The sequence below is a fragment of the Pteronotus mesoamericanus genome, unplaced genomic scaffold, assembly GCF_021234165.1.
Source record: "Pteronotus mesoamericanus isolate MK-2021 breed Mesoamerican mustached bat unplaced genomic scaffold, CSHL_Meso_final contig_2, whole genome shotgun sequence".
Classification (NCBI taxonomy): Eukaryota; Metazoa; Chordata; class Mammalia; order Chiroptera; family Mormoopidae; genus Pteronotus; species Pteronotus mesoamericanus.
Window position 1 is genome coordinate 16,463,947 of NW_026555084.1, and position 18,712 is coordinate 16,482,658.

Below are 18,712 nucleotides of genomic sequence, written 5' to 3' on the forward strand. Positions count from 1 at the left end.
CCCATGGCATGGAAAATAATGGTTGTCCAAAGGGGTCCACATCCAAATCCCCAAAACCTGGGACTATATCACCTTAGGTGGTGAAAGGAACTTGGCAGCTGAGATTAAGCTACTCCTCTTGGGAAGATTATCCTGGATTATGTGGGTGAGTCCAGCACAATCACAAGCGTCCTTACCATAGAGAGGCAGGGGGCCAGAGACAGAGAAGGAGATGTAATGATGGAAGCAGAGGTCAGAGCAGGGAGGCCACAAACCAAGGAAGGTGGGCAGCTTCCAGGAGCTGGAACAGGCAAGGAGTAGGAGTGTTCCCTGGAGCCTCGAGAAAGAATGGAGCTCTACCCAACATCTTGATTTAGCTCGTTGGAATCCATTTTGGACTTCAGGCCTCCAGAAGTGTAAGATAATAAACTTGTCGTCTTTTAGGCCGGTAAGTTTACAGTAATTTGCCGCAGCAGCAGTGGGAAGCTAATACACCTCCTAATTTGCTTCTGGGCTCCCATGCCAACCTCACTGCAGTCTGTTCTACACACTGCAGTTAGATTGCTCTTTCAGAACATGAAGTCCTCGTGAGCCCACTCTATTTACACCCTTGGCCTGCCTTCCACTGCTCCTAAGATGAGCACAACAGTCTTTAGCATAGGGAGCCTCCTGAGTCTTAACCTTCATGTTAAATTGGCACTACCCTGTTCAGCTCTCGCAGCGCCCTCTGCCCCCACAGTAGGGGACCTTTGCCCATGCTCCCCTTTTGCGGGCATTCTCCTCCCTGCTGCCTGGTTAACCTCTGCCCATCTTTCAGTTCTCATCTCCATCACTTCCTCAGTCACAGAGGCCCTGACGCACTTCCCTGGGCCACGTCTCCTGTGACACGCTCTCACAGCATCACCAAATGCCTCTCCTTCCTGACACTTCACATGGCTGTGCTTTTGCATCTAACTGTGGGTCTCCCGTACTCCACCGTGAGGTCTGCGAGGATGGGGATGGTGTAGATTTTTCTAACTGCCCTGTTATCTCCAGGACGTGGTGCAGGGCCAGGACTGTGGTAGACACTCAAAATGTGGTTCTAAATAAGTAAATGGCAGAATGAATACATGTCTAGGATTTGAAAGTCTCACTCTTCCTGAACATTCAGGAAACACCCAGTTTTCTGGGTGTGAGATCCTTGTTCCCAGGTGTTGGGACTCCCACTTCCATGAAACTCTGCCTTAGGGTTGAATCTCTTTCAATCCCAGCACCTTGTATTTTGGTAATTAAAACATCTCCTAAGCGCCCCCATGCTATCACTGCTGTAAGGGTGTGATATGAAATAAAGTCTAACCATTTCCTTATAATGCCAGGCTGGGCAGGCAGAGCGGGGCTATTATTATGCCACTAATTACTGCATGCAGCCTGCTCTGAGCGCGATGCTAATTGCTCAGTGAATGAATTGTAGACTCAGGTAATTGCCACACCTAATGTGGCTCCCTTCGTGTTTGAGTAAATTAATGCAAAGAGGGGGAAGAACCCAGCTGGAAGGGAGCTGCTTCCTGCCTGGCTGTTGCTTGGGAAACAACAGAGCGTTTTCACCTGGACTTGACTCTGTCCAGGTATACCCACGCCTCCCGGGGCTGCTTTCCAGTAGCGCAACTGCAGGGCTGTAAATAGGAGCCTCCACCACAGAGAGACCCAAGACTGCCACTCTGAACAGATGACAGCCTACTTGGGGGGTTATTTCTTGATCTGTAAAGTCATCTTCAAGGTTTCTTTAAGCCCTCGGATCAATGGCTAAGTGAACAAACATTTGATCAACTGCTAAGGAATGGATTTCTTCACTGAATCAGCACTGAAGGGCAGTGCTGCAACACTAGTAACTGACATCTAGGGAGTACTTACTAGATGGTTGGCACTATTCTAATAAGCATTTTATGGGCATAATCTCATGTAACGCCTGCAACAACCCAGAACATTGGGCGTAAGTACAGAGCTCGTCAGTGCCCGAGCCAGGACTTCAGCCCACGCCGTCTGCCTCCAGGGCCTGTGCTCCTAACCACGCAACCCTGGGAAGGTCCCATTTTCTGAACCTTGGTTCCTCAACAGTGCTGATTCCTGCGCTCACTATGTACCAGCCCTTTGGTAGGCCCTTGAAAGATGTTAATTTCATTGTCGCAACAAAGCTGTGAGGTCCCTAGAACTATCTACTTGACCAGTTCACACAACTAGTCCGTGGTAGAGTCAGGGTTGAAGGCTGTTCTGTTTGCCTGTAGAAAGGTGTGCTTTCTTTGGGGGTGCGTAGCTCCCCATGAACATGCCTACAGACTGCTTGGGGTTCCTGTTCCCCATTAGAGAAAGGCCGCACAAGGTCAGCCACTGTTACTGCAGTATCACAGGGGAGCCTGAATGCGCAAGGGATCGGAATTCACAAGGCCATGTGGATTTGCACGGTGGCCACCCAGACGATCCCAGACCCACTCAAATTATTTATTTACTACCAAAGGGAAAATACCAAATTAAAAATACGTATCTCATGATGACTTGGGAATACCCAAGCCTGGGGAATACCTCTGCAGGGCACATGCATTCGGTGATGCTGTGAGAGCGTGTCACAGGAGACGCTCAGGGAAGTGCGTCAGGGCCTCTGTGACTGAGGAAGTGATGGAGATGAGAACTGAAAGATGGGCAGAGGTTAACCAGGCAGCAGGGGGCAGAATGCCCGCACAAGGGGAGCATGCCATTTGAGATGCACTATTCTCAACCGAAGTCCTGCCTAGGACATCTCAGATGATCCCTGCCTCCCCTGGGTGTCGCCCACCAGACCACGGTGACTGGACCACCCGAGGCTCTAACTAGGAGACGTGTGTGTCTGCTCCTCCCCATCTCTAACGAGACCTGCCGCCTTCCCACTGCACGCCGGCGGGAGGGGGCCGCCCCGTGGAATAGCCACTCCGGCCCCACTCCTCTTTCCTAGCTGCTCCTGAACAGCTCACTCGTCAGCACAAGAGAAGAGGACACTTAGGAGAGATGTGTGACAGGCTGCTGCAGAGGTGTGGGGACACTCTATGTGACCACGCATGGAGGGAGAAAGTGCCATCGACTGCCAGGGAAGGTGACTTATTGGCCAGATTCGGAAGCGTGTTCTGACGTTAAGAGTGGGAACTGCATGGAAACTATGACCTTACGTAATTTCTTAACCTCTCTGAGCCTCCATGTTTCCATCCGTAAGGCAGGCCTCAGTATAGTAGCTGCCACTTCGGATTGTGAAGAGTGAATGACGTCAATGAAATCATGCACGTAACTACTAAAGCCGGTGCCAGCGCACACCCTCATTTCTCAATAAATTCAGCTGTGCATGATTTCTTATTATTATCATTAAAGTTTGTCCTGCACATGCATCATTTCAGAGATATCCCTGTACCTCAGGTCCCAGAGTGCAGCTCCATTTCATGGGGTGTTAGGTTCTAAGCCCTTTCGTGAAGACCTGTATTTAAGTCATTTACAGAGCCACTCGGGGCAGGAGCAATGGGTGGGAGTCTGCCTGTGATCCTGGCCAGGCTCTGCCACATACTTACCATGGGGTGCAAATGCTCGCTCTCTGCTCCAAGCCCCAATCTGTCCTCCCCACAACTGGTCTGACTGCCCGCTGTGCCCCGCCTGCGGAGCTACTTTTAAAGGAGCCATGAATGAAAAATCAATTAGCTCTGCTTCGATAGACTGGCTTGCCAAACAAGGCCCGGGGACTTTGATCAGGGAGGAAGACATCATCCGGTCATCTTTTATGTCTCAAGTCCTTTTAGGTTTTACCTATCAATAAAATAAAGGAGAAAACTATGCTTAAACAATAAATTGCTGTACATATATCATCATCATCATTATTATGCACTGATAACTAAATGAGATGTTGAGGGAAAGAAAGAAAGAGCTCATTTTAGTGTCAGCATATCGAGGTTCTACTTTGTGCCAGCCGCTGGGCTCCTGTTTTCATACACTGTGTCACTTAATCCAGGCACCAGCCTTGAGGGGTGGGCGTCCTCGCCCTCAGTTACAGAGGAGGGAAAGGACGCAGAAGGAGATCAAATAACTTGCAAAATACCTCACAGCCCGTAAGTGGTGGAGCCTGGTTTGGGAACTCGGTCTAGATCAAGGTTTCTCAGCCCTGGCGCTGTTGACTTTTGGGGCCAGATGACTCTTTGATGCGGGAGGCTGTGCTGTGTGTTGGACCATGTTTAGCAGCCTCCCTGGTCTCCACCCACTGGGCACCAATGGCACCGCCCCTGCCGTGACAACCAGGAATGCCGACTCAGTGCTCCGGCTGGGACTCACTTTTCTAAATCCACACCTGGTCCGTGTGGGAACTGGGTAAGCATGCAGAGGCCATCAGACAGACCAGGTTTGATTGGCTGTATCTTCACATGTTACCTCTGTTCCCTTATCATTTTGCTTAACTGAAAAATGAACACAGTACTACTACTTCATAGAGCTGTTGTGAGCTTCAGTAAGGTTCATGCATGGAAAGGGCTTGGTACAGGCCCTGATACATACGAATCAATCGATAGAAGTCAGCGATTAATTATAATAATTCAAAGCAAAGTGTGTCTATGATTCATGACAAACCATCAAGTTGGTTGTCAACATACAAAGTCAAATAACTAACTGGGGGTGTGTGTGTGTGTGTGTGTGTGTGTGTGTGTGTGTGTTTTACTGAATGGATTTGACATTGGCCTCAGGGAAGGGAGTGGTGAGGAGGCTCCTGAGGTCCCTAACGACGACTGCCAGATGCTGGCATCTGGGTCACTGACGAGACCCGCTTGCAACTGAGATTGATCTAAATGCAATTAACATATTGAGTGCAACTGTGTGATACTGCAGGAATAAAAACAACACTTGTCAAGTAGTCAGTTTCACTGTGATGCTTAGAGTCAACTTGCTGTTTGATTCATCTAATGGATTTACTGTTCCCAATGTGGCCCCCCAAAAAATCAAAGGGACAAATACAGCTACATCGTCTGTCAGGCTCTGAGTGGTTTAGTGACCCCAGTCAGCACTTTGATGTTATTTGCCCCAGAACCCGTCCCTGCTGGAGGTATGTGGGTTCAGCCTGAGGTGGAACCTAGGGCCCATTTTGGTGAGTAACATGAGAGCCTCAGGCTTTGTGGGGAGGAAAGAAGTCTGTGTTCCGGCTCCAGCTCTGCCACTCACTCTCTGAACAGCCCTGGGCCTGTTATTTCCTCCAGGTCTTCAGTTCCTCCGCTTTAAAAGGAGCAATTTGGGTGCATTTCTTTGGCCTTGGCTTTGATGAAGTTCCCTCGCCCCCTTCCACCACACCGTGCTCTCAGAAGCGCACAGTGGAAAGGGAGTCAGGATGGGTGGGGGAACTCTCTCTGGTGCATTTGAAAGGTGCCCGTTGAGCTCTCCTGCTTTCTGTCCCCCTCCTAGGTACACAGTTCTGCACAGTGGACATCACCAGGAACTCGAGAAACTGCCCATACACAACGACCCAGAATCCCTGGAATCATGCTTCTGATCGAGGACATGGCTCGCAGCTAAGCCGTTCATTCCCATTCGTGTCTGCATGAACAGGACACCCCGGCACCTCTCCTGACCCTCATCACCACCAGCGAGGCACGAGGCAGCGGGGCCGAGGGCCCAGGGCCGGCAGGTGGAGCGCAGCGTTGGACAGGGCCCGAGGCCCGAGCACGGAGCTCGCAGAGTGGAGAAGGGGCTTCAAGCATCGTCAGGTCCAGCTTCCCACCCGGCACAGGGGCAGCGTCCTCCGCAGCATCCCTGGAAGTTGGTTGATCTCTGCTTGCTCACCTCCAGGGGCGGAGCTTGGGCGCCTGCATTACCTCCCAGTGCAGTTCCTTCCGTTGTGGAGAAGCTCGAAGCAAAGGAAGTTCTTTGGTTGGTGCACAAGTCTGTCACCGCTCCATTGGGGCCACGCAGTTGGCCACCTCTTCCTCTTCAGAACTCTCAGATATTAGGAAACCGTGATCTGCCACCCACTCACCCCTTTCATTCTTCCCAACCCAAGCAGCTCCAGTTTTTGCTCCATCCACACCGTCTGCTCTGGGCGTGCTTTGGTGGGTGAATTCATCAAGGCTCTTTTAACAGAATGACGCTGATAGCAAAACCAAGAGGTCTGCCAGAAGCATCCAAGTCCTGAGAAGAGAAGCATCAGTATATTTTGGTTTACAGACATAAACATTTTTCTTGTCTTTTTTTTTTCTTTTATTGTGTACAGATTCCAGAAATTCTGTTCCGATTTCAGTTTCAGATCCATTACCTAAAGGCATTTTTATGGCTGGTGTGGTATGTGCGTCTGTTTAAAGGTGCCATTTTCTCATTGGCATCCTGGCTTGGAGGTCATTTGAAATGAATCTTGGCTCGCTTCCCCTCCATGACATTGCAAAATGGACCCGCACCTTTTACTGAGAATGTCCTTCAAAAATGGTTCTACAACTTGGATTTGGGGAGCAACGCTGAGTTGCTCCAATCAGGCACATTTTAGGGGTGCCCAGGGCCCTGTCTTGAGTCAGCACCTCATCTCAGTTGGGACAGTTTGCTTCTTCGGGCAAAGACAGAGCCACGAGCCAACTGACATTCTGGGAAGCCTCATTGGGCCTTGCCTGCGAAACTGCTGGGCTACCATTTTTCCACATCTTTTACCAGCATCTCATCCCTTCTCCATGATGTCCAGGTCACCACCAAATTACTTACCTTGGTGTGAATTATGCTCCCAGGTTGAGGCTTGGTTCCTTTCCTCCGGTTGCTGGTAACAGCCCTATGGCAAGGATTGACTGTCCGCTCTCAGGGGAGCCTGGGAGCGGACGGTGTGGGCAGTGGAGGGGTCCATATGCGAGACACCCCTCAGGGCAAAGCTGCACCGAAAGTTTCTAATCTCACCAGCTCCACTTGTCCTTCCACTCGGCCTGTGGACCCTGCTTCCCTCCCTGAGCAATCTCAGAGGCCGCAGTTGCCTCTCCATCCCCTAATTCACCCACAAGGGCAGAGCCTGTTGTCTCTCCCTCTTCCCCGTCCCCAGACATGATAAGAAGGGTCAGACTCCACGTATGGTGGGGTGGCCACCAGCCTGGTTTTAACACCAGAAGTCCCACATCCCCCAAACCCAATAGGCCCAGGCAAACTAGATCGGTTGCTTACCCCACTGTGGGACCTTCCCCGGGCTGAGGATGAGGAAGACTCCTCACGGCTGCTTCCCTGTCCTGACTTCTATGGACAAGGGGGGATGAGTGAATGGGGGGTCCAGGGCTCTCCACATGCTGTCTGTATGGGGCTTCTGCCCTCCTTGAATCACAGAGCGCTGCTTCTGGAAGGGCTGAGACAGACCGTAAGAACCAGGCCACAGTGATCCGAGGAATAGGTGCAGTGCTTCGAGGCAACTGATGAACTTTGTTTAATGCCCCTAAAGTTGATAGCATCTGCTATTAAATGCATATCTGCATATACACATACATAAATGCAGTAGGATTTCTTCCCTATGAAATGCTTCTTGTCCCAGGAGCTTAGCAAACGTAACTGCTTATATGAAGTCTTATTTCTCAGTGGCAGGTCTACCATCTTAAAGGGCAGCTTGGATGCACAGGGATCCACCGATGACAGGATAAGTGGGAAAATGAGATCTTACCATATCACTTAGTCCATATCTTCTGGACTCTCTGGATACACCTCTGTGGGCGAGTCCATGATCGGTGTCTGTAGAGGTCACAACCACCCTGGGCCAGGGAAAGGACAGCCATTGTGGGTAGAGGAGTCTTTGACATTGCCAGGAAGACGGCCTCCTTTGCAGAAAGAGTCATCAGCAAACTTTACTGTCTCTTTGGACCAGGGATGAGATGAGGTGGGTGATGCCTCAAAGGCCCCCATCGGCGGTTCCCCAAACAGGACCAGGTGTGTTCCGTCAGGACAGCTGCCGGCCTGGCATTACGTCAGTCTCTGGCTCCTGAGGATCCAGGTGACCTAGCACATGTGTGGAGACTCAGCAGGGGGAGACTTGACGCTCACCCAAGGACGGAGGAGGCCTATATCTGGCCCTCCTGTCTGAGAGGGCCACCCTTCCCAGGAAGTGTGCAGAGTCAAGAAGAGATGCTTCCAGGAGGAGGGGCGGATGGGCCTCGACAGGCGCTGGGAAGAGGGATGCTGCCACCAGCCTGCCCCGCACCTGGAATAAAGGGGGTTTGCCTGTGCGGCTTCTCGCCTGAGTCTCCAGCCTGCAGGCTGCCCAGGTAGCGGCCCGGAAGCTCCCCCGTCCAGCTCACGGTCAGCGGCTAGAAAGCAAAAGGGATAAAAACCAACACCTTCAACTGATGCTCACGTATGAGCTTGTAGAAAAACCTGTCCTTTCTGAGACTCCACCTCATCTCACCGACATGTCCTCTCCACGCTGTGTACTTGCTGTTTCCTGGGGAAGCTGCTGTCTGGCTGGGGCCGAGGGTGGGCATCGGGGTGGATGAGGGAGGGGTCCAGGGAGGGATAGGGAGAGGCTGTAACTCAATGGCCTTTAATATTGTCTTCAGAACAACAGTAATGTCTTCTTGGTGATGTGCTGTCTACTTACGCATTTTTCTCTGTGGTGTTGTATCTTTCTTTCGTAAGAGATCAACGTGGCTTTACTCTTTTCCTCCGTTACGCAGCTTTGCTTGGTCTGAATCCTTCTTGCAACAGCTGGCCTAGTAGCCAAAAAAAAAAAAAAAGGCAAATGCATTGACTTCTCCTGGCCATAAATTGCCATCTTTTTTCCACCCAGTCTAGAAAACTGAGGCTGAATATTCCATTTGAATTTAAACAAATCAGGGGTGGATCTGAAGGTCTGCGGGTGGGACAGCATGTCACTTTGGGCACTTGCCTCACTTGTCTCAGCCACAAAATGGAGAAAATCTCTGAGCTGGGAGTGTGGTTGTGAGTTTTCCAACGTGCGCCGTCCAAGGGCCACCGTTAGGATTTTTACCAAATATGTGTCCTGCCGGTACTGTGATTTATGTAATGTTTTTATTCAAGTCGATTCAAGTTTTCACTTCCATAAACTTATTTTAGGAAGCAACATTATGTTGGTACCCAAAATAGAAAATCATATTACTTGCCATAAATAGAAAGCAGCCATGGAGACAGAGAGATGACAAGACCAGGCTGTTGCGTCCTAATGGGAAGGCGGCACTCGGAGCCTGCCCGGGCTCCCGTGGTCAAAAGGCGGTCAAGTGCTGATGCGGGTACCTGCCTCTAATGATGGACTCTTCAAGCAGGGAAGGGTTGAAGAAGAATTTACCAGAAAGGAACTTCTAAATTTTATGAGTTAATGTGATTTAATTGCAAGCTGTATTCTCCACTTTTAGCGACATAGAGAGGAGGGAAGTTAAACTTATTTTTTAAGAAATGTTATATGAGGGGGGGCCCCAAAACCCCCAGAATTATCTTTTGGAGGGCAGGCCCCTTGTGGTACAGGCTTCCCCGATAGATGAGTGTCCTAGGAACCCATCTGTATCCGTGTACCAGCTGGTGGTGTTGTGAGAGGTTGCGTTTGGCTTCAGTGAATTTTTTTGGAAGACTCGACACGTTTGCCCATGTCATGATGGGTGATTTATGAGCGCACCTGCCCACACCGCGCTGAGTGTTCATCAGTTGATGACCACAAACAGCATGGCCCCCATGCCCCACCCTCCCTATCCATCTACTTTTGCCTTGAGCAACATTTTTTGTTTCCCCTGGTGAAAAAAGTCCTCAAAGGGAAACATTTTGCTGATGTGGAAACATGAAAAGGCATCAAAATCAATGAATTCAGAAACTGTTCTGAATAGTGGGAAAAATGTCTCCATAGGTGTATTGCATCAAATGGAGAGGACTTTGAAGGTGACTGAAGTTTAAACATGTAAGAATAAATACAGAATTTTTTATAAATAAATTCCAGGTTTTGGGGAGGTCCCCCCTCATATTTGATTTAGATTAGGTTTTGCCTTTCCCTTTCCCTTCTTTGTCAGCTCACCAAGACCGTATCTGAGTTAATGATAATAATAACAATAACGTAGCAATCAAAAGCAAAGCTGCCATTTACAAAGCTCCTTTCTGCTAGCGCTATGGTAAGTGCTTTCCGTGGATTATCTTATTTAATCCCTTTGAAATCGTACAACAGAAACACCAAAATCACCCCTGCTTCACAGACCAGCAAACCTTGGCTGAGAGACCTGCTGCCCAAGGAAACAGACCTGGGAAGCGTGGACTTGACTGCGAACATAGGAAGTCTGATGTTCAAGCCCCCAGCCCTGCTCATTGTCTGCCTTAATTGATTCCACATTCACACGGCAGACGGCAGACCCGATGCTGAAAGAGAGCAGTGAACAAGCCAGGTGTGGTCACCTACCTCACGACCTGTCGCCTAAGCATCATCTCACTGCCGCATCAGCTTGGGAGCTGGAGAGCAACTGGGGACAGCCTGAGCCAGGGGAAGCGCTGCCTCTCGCTTGCTCTGCTGCTCCCTTCTGCACCCTTTTGTTGTCAATTTCCATCTTAAACAACAGAGAGATACAGGTGGATTGCTGATCAGCAAGAAAGACCCTTCTGCACTGATCTCTTGCAGCCTTTTCAGTATTTTAGAGCCGGAAGTCACTGAATAACCAGCAATGCACCCTGAGAATCAGACGTGTGAGCCAAGGGAGAGCTAATGCTTGTACATTTCAGACCATCCTTGGGGTCCCCAGTAGGAGGCACTTTGCCATCCCATGTTTTTAGCTGGAACCTGCACTTGGTGGATATGCTTGCAATGGTTTCGCTGCACCTGCACAATGAGATCTCTGAGCCTCTTACTGCAGCTCGGGTCGGGGGAGGATCACTGACTTCATTTTACAGAGAAGGAAACAGACTTTGTGCAAGGACACAGAGCGTACACTGGGCCAGAAGTCAAGACTGAGCCACTTAGGTCACTCCGTTCTAACAGTGTTTTCTTTCTCCTCTGCTCTAAATGTATTTGGTTCCTAAATATACAAATTCTATATTTTGAGGCTATATAAATGATGGGTTATACAAATAATGTATTTCTGTAATCCATTCTCATTACAAAAAATTATAATATAGATACAGCAAAATACCTTTTGACTCCAACACAATCCTACGCCAAGAAGTAATTGCTCTTATTGCCTGGCTTCTATCATTCAAGACGGCGTTTTGTGTCTGTGCACATGTATAAATGTACACATAAAATGCACAGTTTTGTTTTGTTCTTCTCTAGAAATAAGATGAGGCTGTATATAATCTACAAATTGCCTTTCTCAATGGTACACCTCCAACACCATTTCACATTAATGTGTGATTCTTCATTCCTTTTAGTTGCCATGTGTGTGCGTTTCCTATGAAAGAAGTGTCGTGTGCGGTATCGTCTTTTACGCCCCAGCTGCACCCCCTGCCTGAGTAGGGCATTGGAGGCGTTGGGAGATCAGCCTCCTTTTTCTGGGACTGTGCTGACCACGTGAAGGTCAGCTGGTGTGGTTTCAAGTTTGAGCAGCAGCAGCAACACTGACTTGGCAGCTTTCCTGTGGGGACGGTGGCCCTTCCCTGGCCCCCCAGCCTCTTCCCACCCTTTGAGGGGCTGAGACTCTTCGCTCAAGTTGCCCAGGCTTTGGAGTCTGACCGCTGTCTCCACCACTTCTTATATTTGTGTTTCTGAGCAGGATTTCTAACCTGCTCAACCCTAATTTCTCCAACAGTGAAGTAGGGGACATAAGGACCAGACATATTTTGAAGTGTTAGTATGAGGATGTACAGAAAGCACTTGGTATATGCGTCCAAAAGTGCTTTCATAGTATCATTATTTCCCCTGAATAATATCACCAGCTCTCTCTGCTTCCCCCATCCTGGTATATGGTCAGAGGAACCGAAGGTTATGGAAAGACTAGAAAAAGAGAAACCCTTTCCTACTAAAGGGAGTTACCGTGGGAGCAATACTACCTCCACCTCACCACACTTGCCACGTGCTCATGGCTCTCGTCAGACCTTCACCACTGCCCGGGGTGGTGGGCCGATTGTGCCCTGTTAACCGTTTAACAAATGAGGAAACTGAGGCTCCAGAGTCAGGCTTGCAACCATCTATGTCCAGGTCACCCAGCAGACCTGTGAGTGAGTCAGAATCCGAAGCTAGGCCTCCTGAGTCCAAATGCAAAATGAGAACGTCGGTGCCAGCTCTTACGTACAGGGGTTAGTGGGACTCGCAGGCACTGTGAGAGAAACCTGATCCTCTCTCTGACACTGGCGTGAATTCATGAATCCATCCGTGGACATCCCCTAAGGCCTGTTAAAAGTGCGCCGGCTCCACATCATTGAAAGGATGAAAGGGACAACTCAGTTCCCTGGAGGGGCAGGCAAGTCCTCCAGTCTGTAAGCGAAGAATGGTTTTTACTTTTTTAAGTGGCTAGAAACAAATCAAAAGGTATTTTGTGACATGTGAAGATTATGTGCAATTCAAGTTTGTGTCAATAAATAAAGCTTTGTGGTAACACAGCCAAGCCCATGTGTTGATGGATCCTCTACAACTGCTTTCTCACCACGAGAGCAGAGTAGTTGAGGCTAAAATACTTACTCTCTGGTTCTATGCCTAAAATGTGTGCTGACCCCTGCTGTAGGCCAATCGCTATTCAGTCAATAGACAATTACTGACTGCCTTCTATGGTAGGTATCTTTCAAATTCTGTTGGGTTTTTTCAGTTGGTCCTGTCTGGGCAGCTGCAGATGATTTCAGCGCCCCCTGCTGTATTTAGTCTAACCGTGCATTAAACGAAACACTGCAAAGGATCAACAAAAGTTAGAAAGCAGCGACCTCTAGTGGCCCAACTAAGCATTAGTTAAATACTTGGTTAAGGTTACAGCGAAAAAAGTTTGAAGAAACTAAGGGTTGGGGTTTTGTATTATTTTGAAATATCTATGATAGAATGTTCTACTTTTTTTGTCTTTTAATGATCACTGTTCTAACCTGGAGAGTGGGGCACACTCTCTTAGTTTCAAAGGGAGGTTAGCTGACTTAAAACTAAGGTAATTAAAGAGGAGACAATTACTAATGTAACGGGAAGAATTTCTAAAGTCCTGGAAAAGACTGCAGAAACACTGATTATCATTTACATTATTTTAGTTTTAGGAAAACGTGCTGGCATCCTTGCATTTCTATAGACATTAATGAGAAAGTAGCCCGGGTAGGGATCAGCACTAGGATTCTTGTCCTTTCCTTAACCAATGCTTGAATTGGTGAGTTTTCCCCTCTGGGCTTTTGTTAATCTGCTGTAAATGAGGGGATTGGACTAGATAACGGCCCTTACCCCTCATACAGACCATAATTACATAGTCATCAGGCACCGCTTACCAAAGGGCTTATGTTCCGAGAAATGTGTCAGTAGGCAATTCTGTCATTGTGCAAACAGCAGGTTGCACTTACAGAACCCCACATGCTGTAGCTACTACTGTAACTGTACGAACTACACCTCTATCTATATGATGGACAGAAGCGCAGGTTGATTGACACCAGCAAACATGTGATTGCTTTGTGCCGGTTTCAGCCTATCAGCAACCAGTATTATGATTGGACTGACTTATGGTTGATTGCAAGATGGCCCTCAGCAATGCCTACCTGGTAAACTTGAAGATAGGGTTTTTACAAGACCTGGAAATTGCCCCCAACATTTGGGGCCCACACAACAAGCTGGAGGGGAGAGATCACGGGCCTGAGGTTCTGCTTTAATTGGGGTTCAGGGCGGGAGACCAGGGTCCGGACGGCTCATTCTTTATTGGTAAATTTAAACCTCAAGAGCAGGAATATGAAGCATGGGAAGACAGAACAATCAAGTGGCCTAAATGGTCAGTTACTGTCATCAACCAAGGCCTCTGAGACAAAGGAGCCTCAGAGCGGGGCGCAGTCCGGCTCTGCCTGGTGCTGCAGCTGACAAGGGTTAGTGGTCTTTGAGATGGAGGCCTTGCAGTCCAAGCTTCGCCGTGCACTCACGTTACAAGTCAAGAAAACGCTGCCAGGGCTTCCACTACAGTAACAAGCTGAGCTACTACCAGACAGCCGTGACAGCACTAGGGGACAGGAATGTTTTCACTGTATTATAACCTTATGGGACCACCATTGTCTATGTGGTTCATTGTTGACTGAAACGTCATCATGCAGCATGTGACTGTATTTGAAGACTGGGCAAGATTTTCTGCCAGAGCTTCAATGAAGCAGTTTGCTGAGGTCACTCAGCTAGCACATGGCAGAGCTGTCTCTCAAACGCAAGTGTTGCTCTTAACTTTTTTTTTCCCCCTTAACTTGAGATTCTAAAACTGTAGAGATCTCTGCCACCTCAGGTTACCTTCTCTCCTTGAGAGGGGAGAGAGGCCATCTCCCAATGACCAGGTAGCCTGGGAAAGGCTGTTCTGTGCTACGCCCTGTCGTTCTCTGAGTTGAAAATCTCGCAGCCATGGAACTTAAGAGACTGGAAAGTGAATTACGCTGGAATCTGAATTAGACACCATTCTACATGTTCCTCTGCTGTGTTATTTGCTATTCTTCTTTAAAAAGAGGGATTCAGGTCCAAGGCAAGAAAAAAGTTTTAAATAAACTTTTATTTTTATATTCAAGATAAAGCATATACACAATTGAATATGGAAATAAATAACTAGAAATGCTTTGGAAACTTTTCCATTTCCCCCTCAAAACTCAGTTGTTGTTTTTCTTTTTTTAAATTCATGAGTCTTTTTATTTGCTTTTAAGAAACAGGGCAACTATACCAAGAGGAAAAAAAACCCCCACAATTTTGTACAGAAACATATAGCCACCTCTGACTATAGGATTCAGAGTTTTTAATAGTAACACAAAAGAAAGCACACAGGACACGAAGACTCTTCAACAGATTTACTCAAACTGCTTCGCTCGAGAAGAAAAAGGCACAGATTCAAGGGGATGACAGTGATTATTAAGAATATAGTAAATGGGGCTCAGCCAAAGTGACATTTATGAACTAAGTCAGGAAAAATGAACTCTTTCCAATGATCTGCCTTCATTAAAATGAATTTTTAAATTAAACTATATAAACATATGATATAAAGCTGGTACTCAGGAAATGTCTTTGTATAGTTCCTTTATGTACAAATCTTCGTATACAACATCAAGGCTCCTTATGCATTTCCTATATGCCAAGCGGCTTTCTGCCAGAGTGGCTGGGAAGAGGGAGGGCTCGGTCAGATGTAGTCATCTTCTACGGGCTCGCCATTGACATCACAGTAATGGATAAAAATGGCCACTACCCGCTGAAACACACCCTTCTTCATCTGACGCATCTCTGAAATTTCTTCTCCTATTGTTTCCATACAGATGTCTGCAGAGAGCTGCCCTTTCCTTCGAGGAGCATAGATGGTGCCTTGGAAATTAGAAAAGGGGAAACACGTATGATTATCAGACTCCTCTGGAAAGTCACTCACTTAAGCTGACCCATGAGCTGCACCTATGTGCAGTGATGCAATGCCAGTGATGTATGTACAGATCACGGAACGGGTCCCCGTCAGCTTTGTCACATGGCCACATTTGCTAAGACAGCACCCAGGGGCGCGTGAAGGCCGAAGGTGGAAAGGCACCCGAGAGGTTAAGTCAGTCACAGATGTACATGTAGCTTATAAAATTCATTTACTCATAAAAGAAGTTCTTGAAAACATCCTATAAGTAGACATTCAGGTGTGCCAACACCTAGAACGACAACATTCAAAATTTCCTACAAGTTCCCCGCAAATACCTACATCTAAGTCCTACGTTCCTCCATGCTACCCAACTAAAGGCTGCTCACAAGTAGCAAAAGATTAGTTAGTATAACTGAAACAAATTTGAAATAATATCACTGACAATAAGGAGTAACAAAATTAGAAACAGAAAATAAAACATCGAGGTAAGAAAATCTGTCTGAAGGAATCCTTCCGACCAATCTTCAGAGATCCCTGGTACGTCAACTGACTATCTGTTGTACAAATTTAGAGGTATTTTTTGGTTGGAGGAGAACCAAACAATAACAAAAAGCAAATAAAAACATTTGTACGGGCAGTAATTTAGAAGTTGCACCGCTCCTAACTCTCGAACAAGAGAGCAGTATCTAACACAGCAGGACATGCTCAAACAAGAGAACACAAATCAAACCAGGTCATAATTACTTTCTTCATCATCTTCAAAATCATATCTGGCGAAGCTGTTGGGTTCCGCTGCCCGTAGCGATCTCAACCAAGGGAAGTCAGAAATCAAGGAATACGGGGCGCCGTCCACCACACCTAGAAGAAGACATCAACAGTGCTGCTACGGAGCGGTAACAGGGACAAACACGCAGTCCTTTGTGAGCAGAATGTAAAATGGGCTCTCGTCCCTCTTGGCCGAGAAAGCATCATCGGACCAGGAGGAATAAACTCCAATTCTGGTTCTGCCACTCTCTGGCCATGGGATCTTGGCCATCCTTTGCATTCATTAAGCCTCAGTATGTTTTTCTCCCTCTATGTACATAAAATAAAGAGGTTGAGACAGGTGCCCTCAAGTCACTCCCAACTCTCAAACTGCAGCAAATCTCAATCTTCTCTGTCTCCGCACTGCGTCTGATTATCTCAGGGCTGGGAAAGACTCATCCAGCGAGAGCAGGGTTTACACGCGCTTCCTGCTACCTGCAGAGGGTCAAAGCAGCCATTTTCAGGGCAAACTGTAAGGCTCCCATTCCTGTCTTCCCTAGGATAGGCCTCCCTAGTTAACAGCTCTTTAGCTTTCCAACCAATCTGTAAATGCTCACCTTCTAAAGTGTAGATGTCCCTGCCCCAGGGGTATCTGGGGTACTTCTTTAAGTCATCGTCAGTTCGTGTGGCTTCTGGGAAGAATTCATACTTAATAAGCTCTCTGGAGGGAGGCAACACAAAAAATCAAATAAAAATTATAACACTGGAAATTATGTTGAGGTGCGGGGTAGAAAGAAACTGTCAAAAGTATGCCAGGCCCAGATTCTAATGAACCTCTCAAATTAAATAATAAATATCTAAGAGAAGACTCAATCTAGGGAATACATTATCTAGTCAGGCATCAAAATCACTTTCTTCACTATCTTCAAAATTGTATCAGGTGAAGAAAGCAAGCCATTCTCTAATCAAGTGTCTTGATGAACAAGGTGCTTAACATGTTTATATAACAAGTGCTTAAAAAGTCCAATCTTATGATGATATAATACATCAGTTTTAAGATTTTTAATTTGCTCTTTTCCTTGCCCTGATGCTAAAGAAAGGAAGTCAACTGTATATGTACAGTCTGTTCCTGGAATTTTTCCTTACGTTTGAAAATAAAAAGCTGCAAATACATGTAGGCTCTTTAGTTTTAAGTCCTCATTCCCTCAGTTTTTCACATGCTCTATTTCATGTGTTTCAGCGCCAAAAAAGCCCAGATGAGCCCATTTAACACAAAGAACAGGAACTGTTTCCGTGAGCCCTCGCAGAGGGGCCCTCGGGGGCCAGCGTGACTTACTGGTTGATGTTTGCTATGGTGTCCATCCAGCTGCGAATGCGCACCTTGTTGCGCACATTGGGGGGGTTACTGAATTCATGGATAATACAGATGTGGTAGGGGTAGGGACCGCTAAACAGCTTCTGCTCCAATGTCAGTGTGTCCACCTACAGAAGACATCACAGAGAGCTTTGGACCAAAAAATAGAGCATCTTAGAAAATCAGCCCCTTAGACCTTGGACAATCTCTCCTGGGGTCCCATGTTTTAAAATCTTTGGCAGATGGGAAAATCAAATGTTCCACTCAGCCCCGAACATAGCTTACCACGCTGGCGGCGAGGCTTAGTGAATTCTTCCTTCTAGCAAGCTCAGTGATTTACATTTCCCTATTACAGCCATGCCCATTAAACGGAGACTCGGGAATCAGGGAGCTGATCCTCGGAATGCACTCCTGAGGACGTCCTCACAGGTTCAAGGACTGACTGCATCACACAACTGCGACCGAGCAGCACCACAGCCCCCTCCAGACTGACCGCTGCCGGCTACAGCTCCGCACCCCGGCGGCCTTCATCCACCTTGCTCTCTCCTCACGGGGGGCCCTCCTCCTGATCTCTACTTAGGAAGCCCCTCCTGCCCTCTCAGCGGCATTCACATCCTGCTCCTTCCGGGGAAGACAAACTTCTTCAGGGAAGGGTGACGCCCTGTGTCTTTTTCAGCCCCAACACGTCATAGACACTCGACAAACAATTTGTTCAAACGCCCCCTTTGGGGCCAGGCTCAAACACCGACTGCAAAGGTTGTTTCACAGTTCCTTTAAACTTCCTCTAGGCTTAAGCACAGAGTCTTACATATAACGTGCATTCTCTATTTTTTATTTTATTGAGAAATATCTAACATACATCACTGTATAAATTAAAGGCATACAGCATGTTGGTTTGATTTATGAATATTGTGAAAGTTCTGGTTAACGTCCATAATTTCGTATACGCACAATAAAATGTCTCATCTTCACAATAATGAAAACGGTAATAGTAACAGCAACTATTGTATAACTGCTCACTACATGCCAGCAACTGCCCAGCACTTCGCACGTATGAATTTTACCTTCAGGTTTTTATTCTTCTGATTTTACTGAGGAAGAAACTAAGACAGAAGTCAAGTCATGAACTAGCAGGTCAGTGAACCAGAATGTGGACCAGGCGGTCCGAATCCAGTCTGTTCTCTTAACCACAGGCAACTTTTAGTGAGCATGAAAATTTGTTGAA

The 18,712-nt window shown here is 47.4% G+C and overlaps 1 protein-coding gene across 4 annotated transcripts in view; it reads right to left on the reverse strand.

Moving 5' to 3' along the window:
* Nucleotides 1-14,648: 14,648 nt before the first annotated feature.
* FBXO38 (F-box protein 38) overlaps nt 14,649-18,712 on the reverse strand; it is a 46,141-nt gene continuing 42,077 nt past the window's right edge. For all 4 annotated transcript variants that reach the window (XM_054568214.1, XM_054568216.1, XM_054568213.1 and 1 more), the window contains 4 exons: nt 17,470-17,615; nt 16,751-16,854; nt 16,134-16,247; nt 14,649-15,355 (listed from right to left, as the gene is read on the reverse strand). In XM_054568214.1, the coding sequence (XP_054424189.1) occupies nt 15,177-15,355; nt 16,134-16,247; nt 16,751-16,854; nt 17,470-17,615 (543 nt within the window). In that variant the 3' untranslated portion in view covers nt 14,649-15,176. The remainder of the gene's footprint in view (nt 15,356-16,133; nt 16,248-16,750; nt 16,855-17,469; nt 17,616-18,712) is intronic.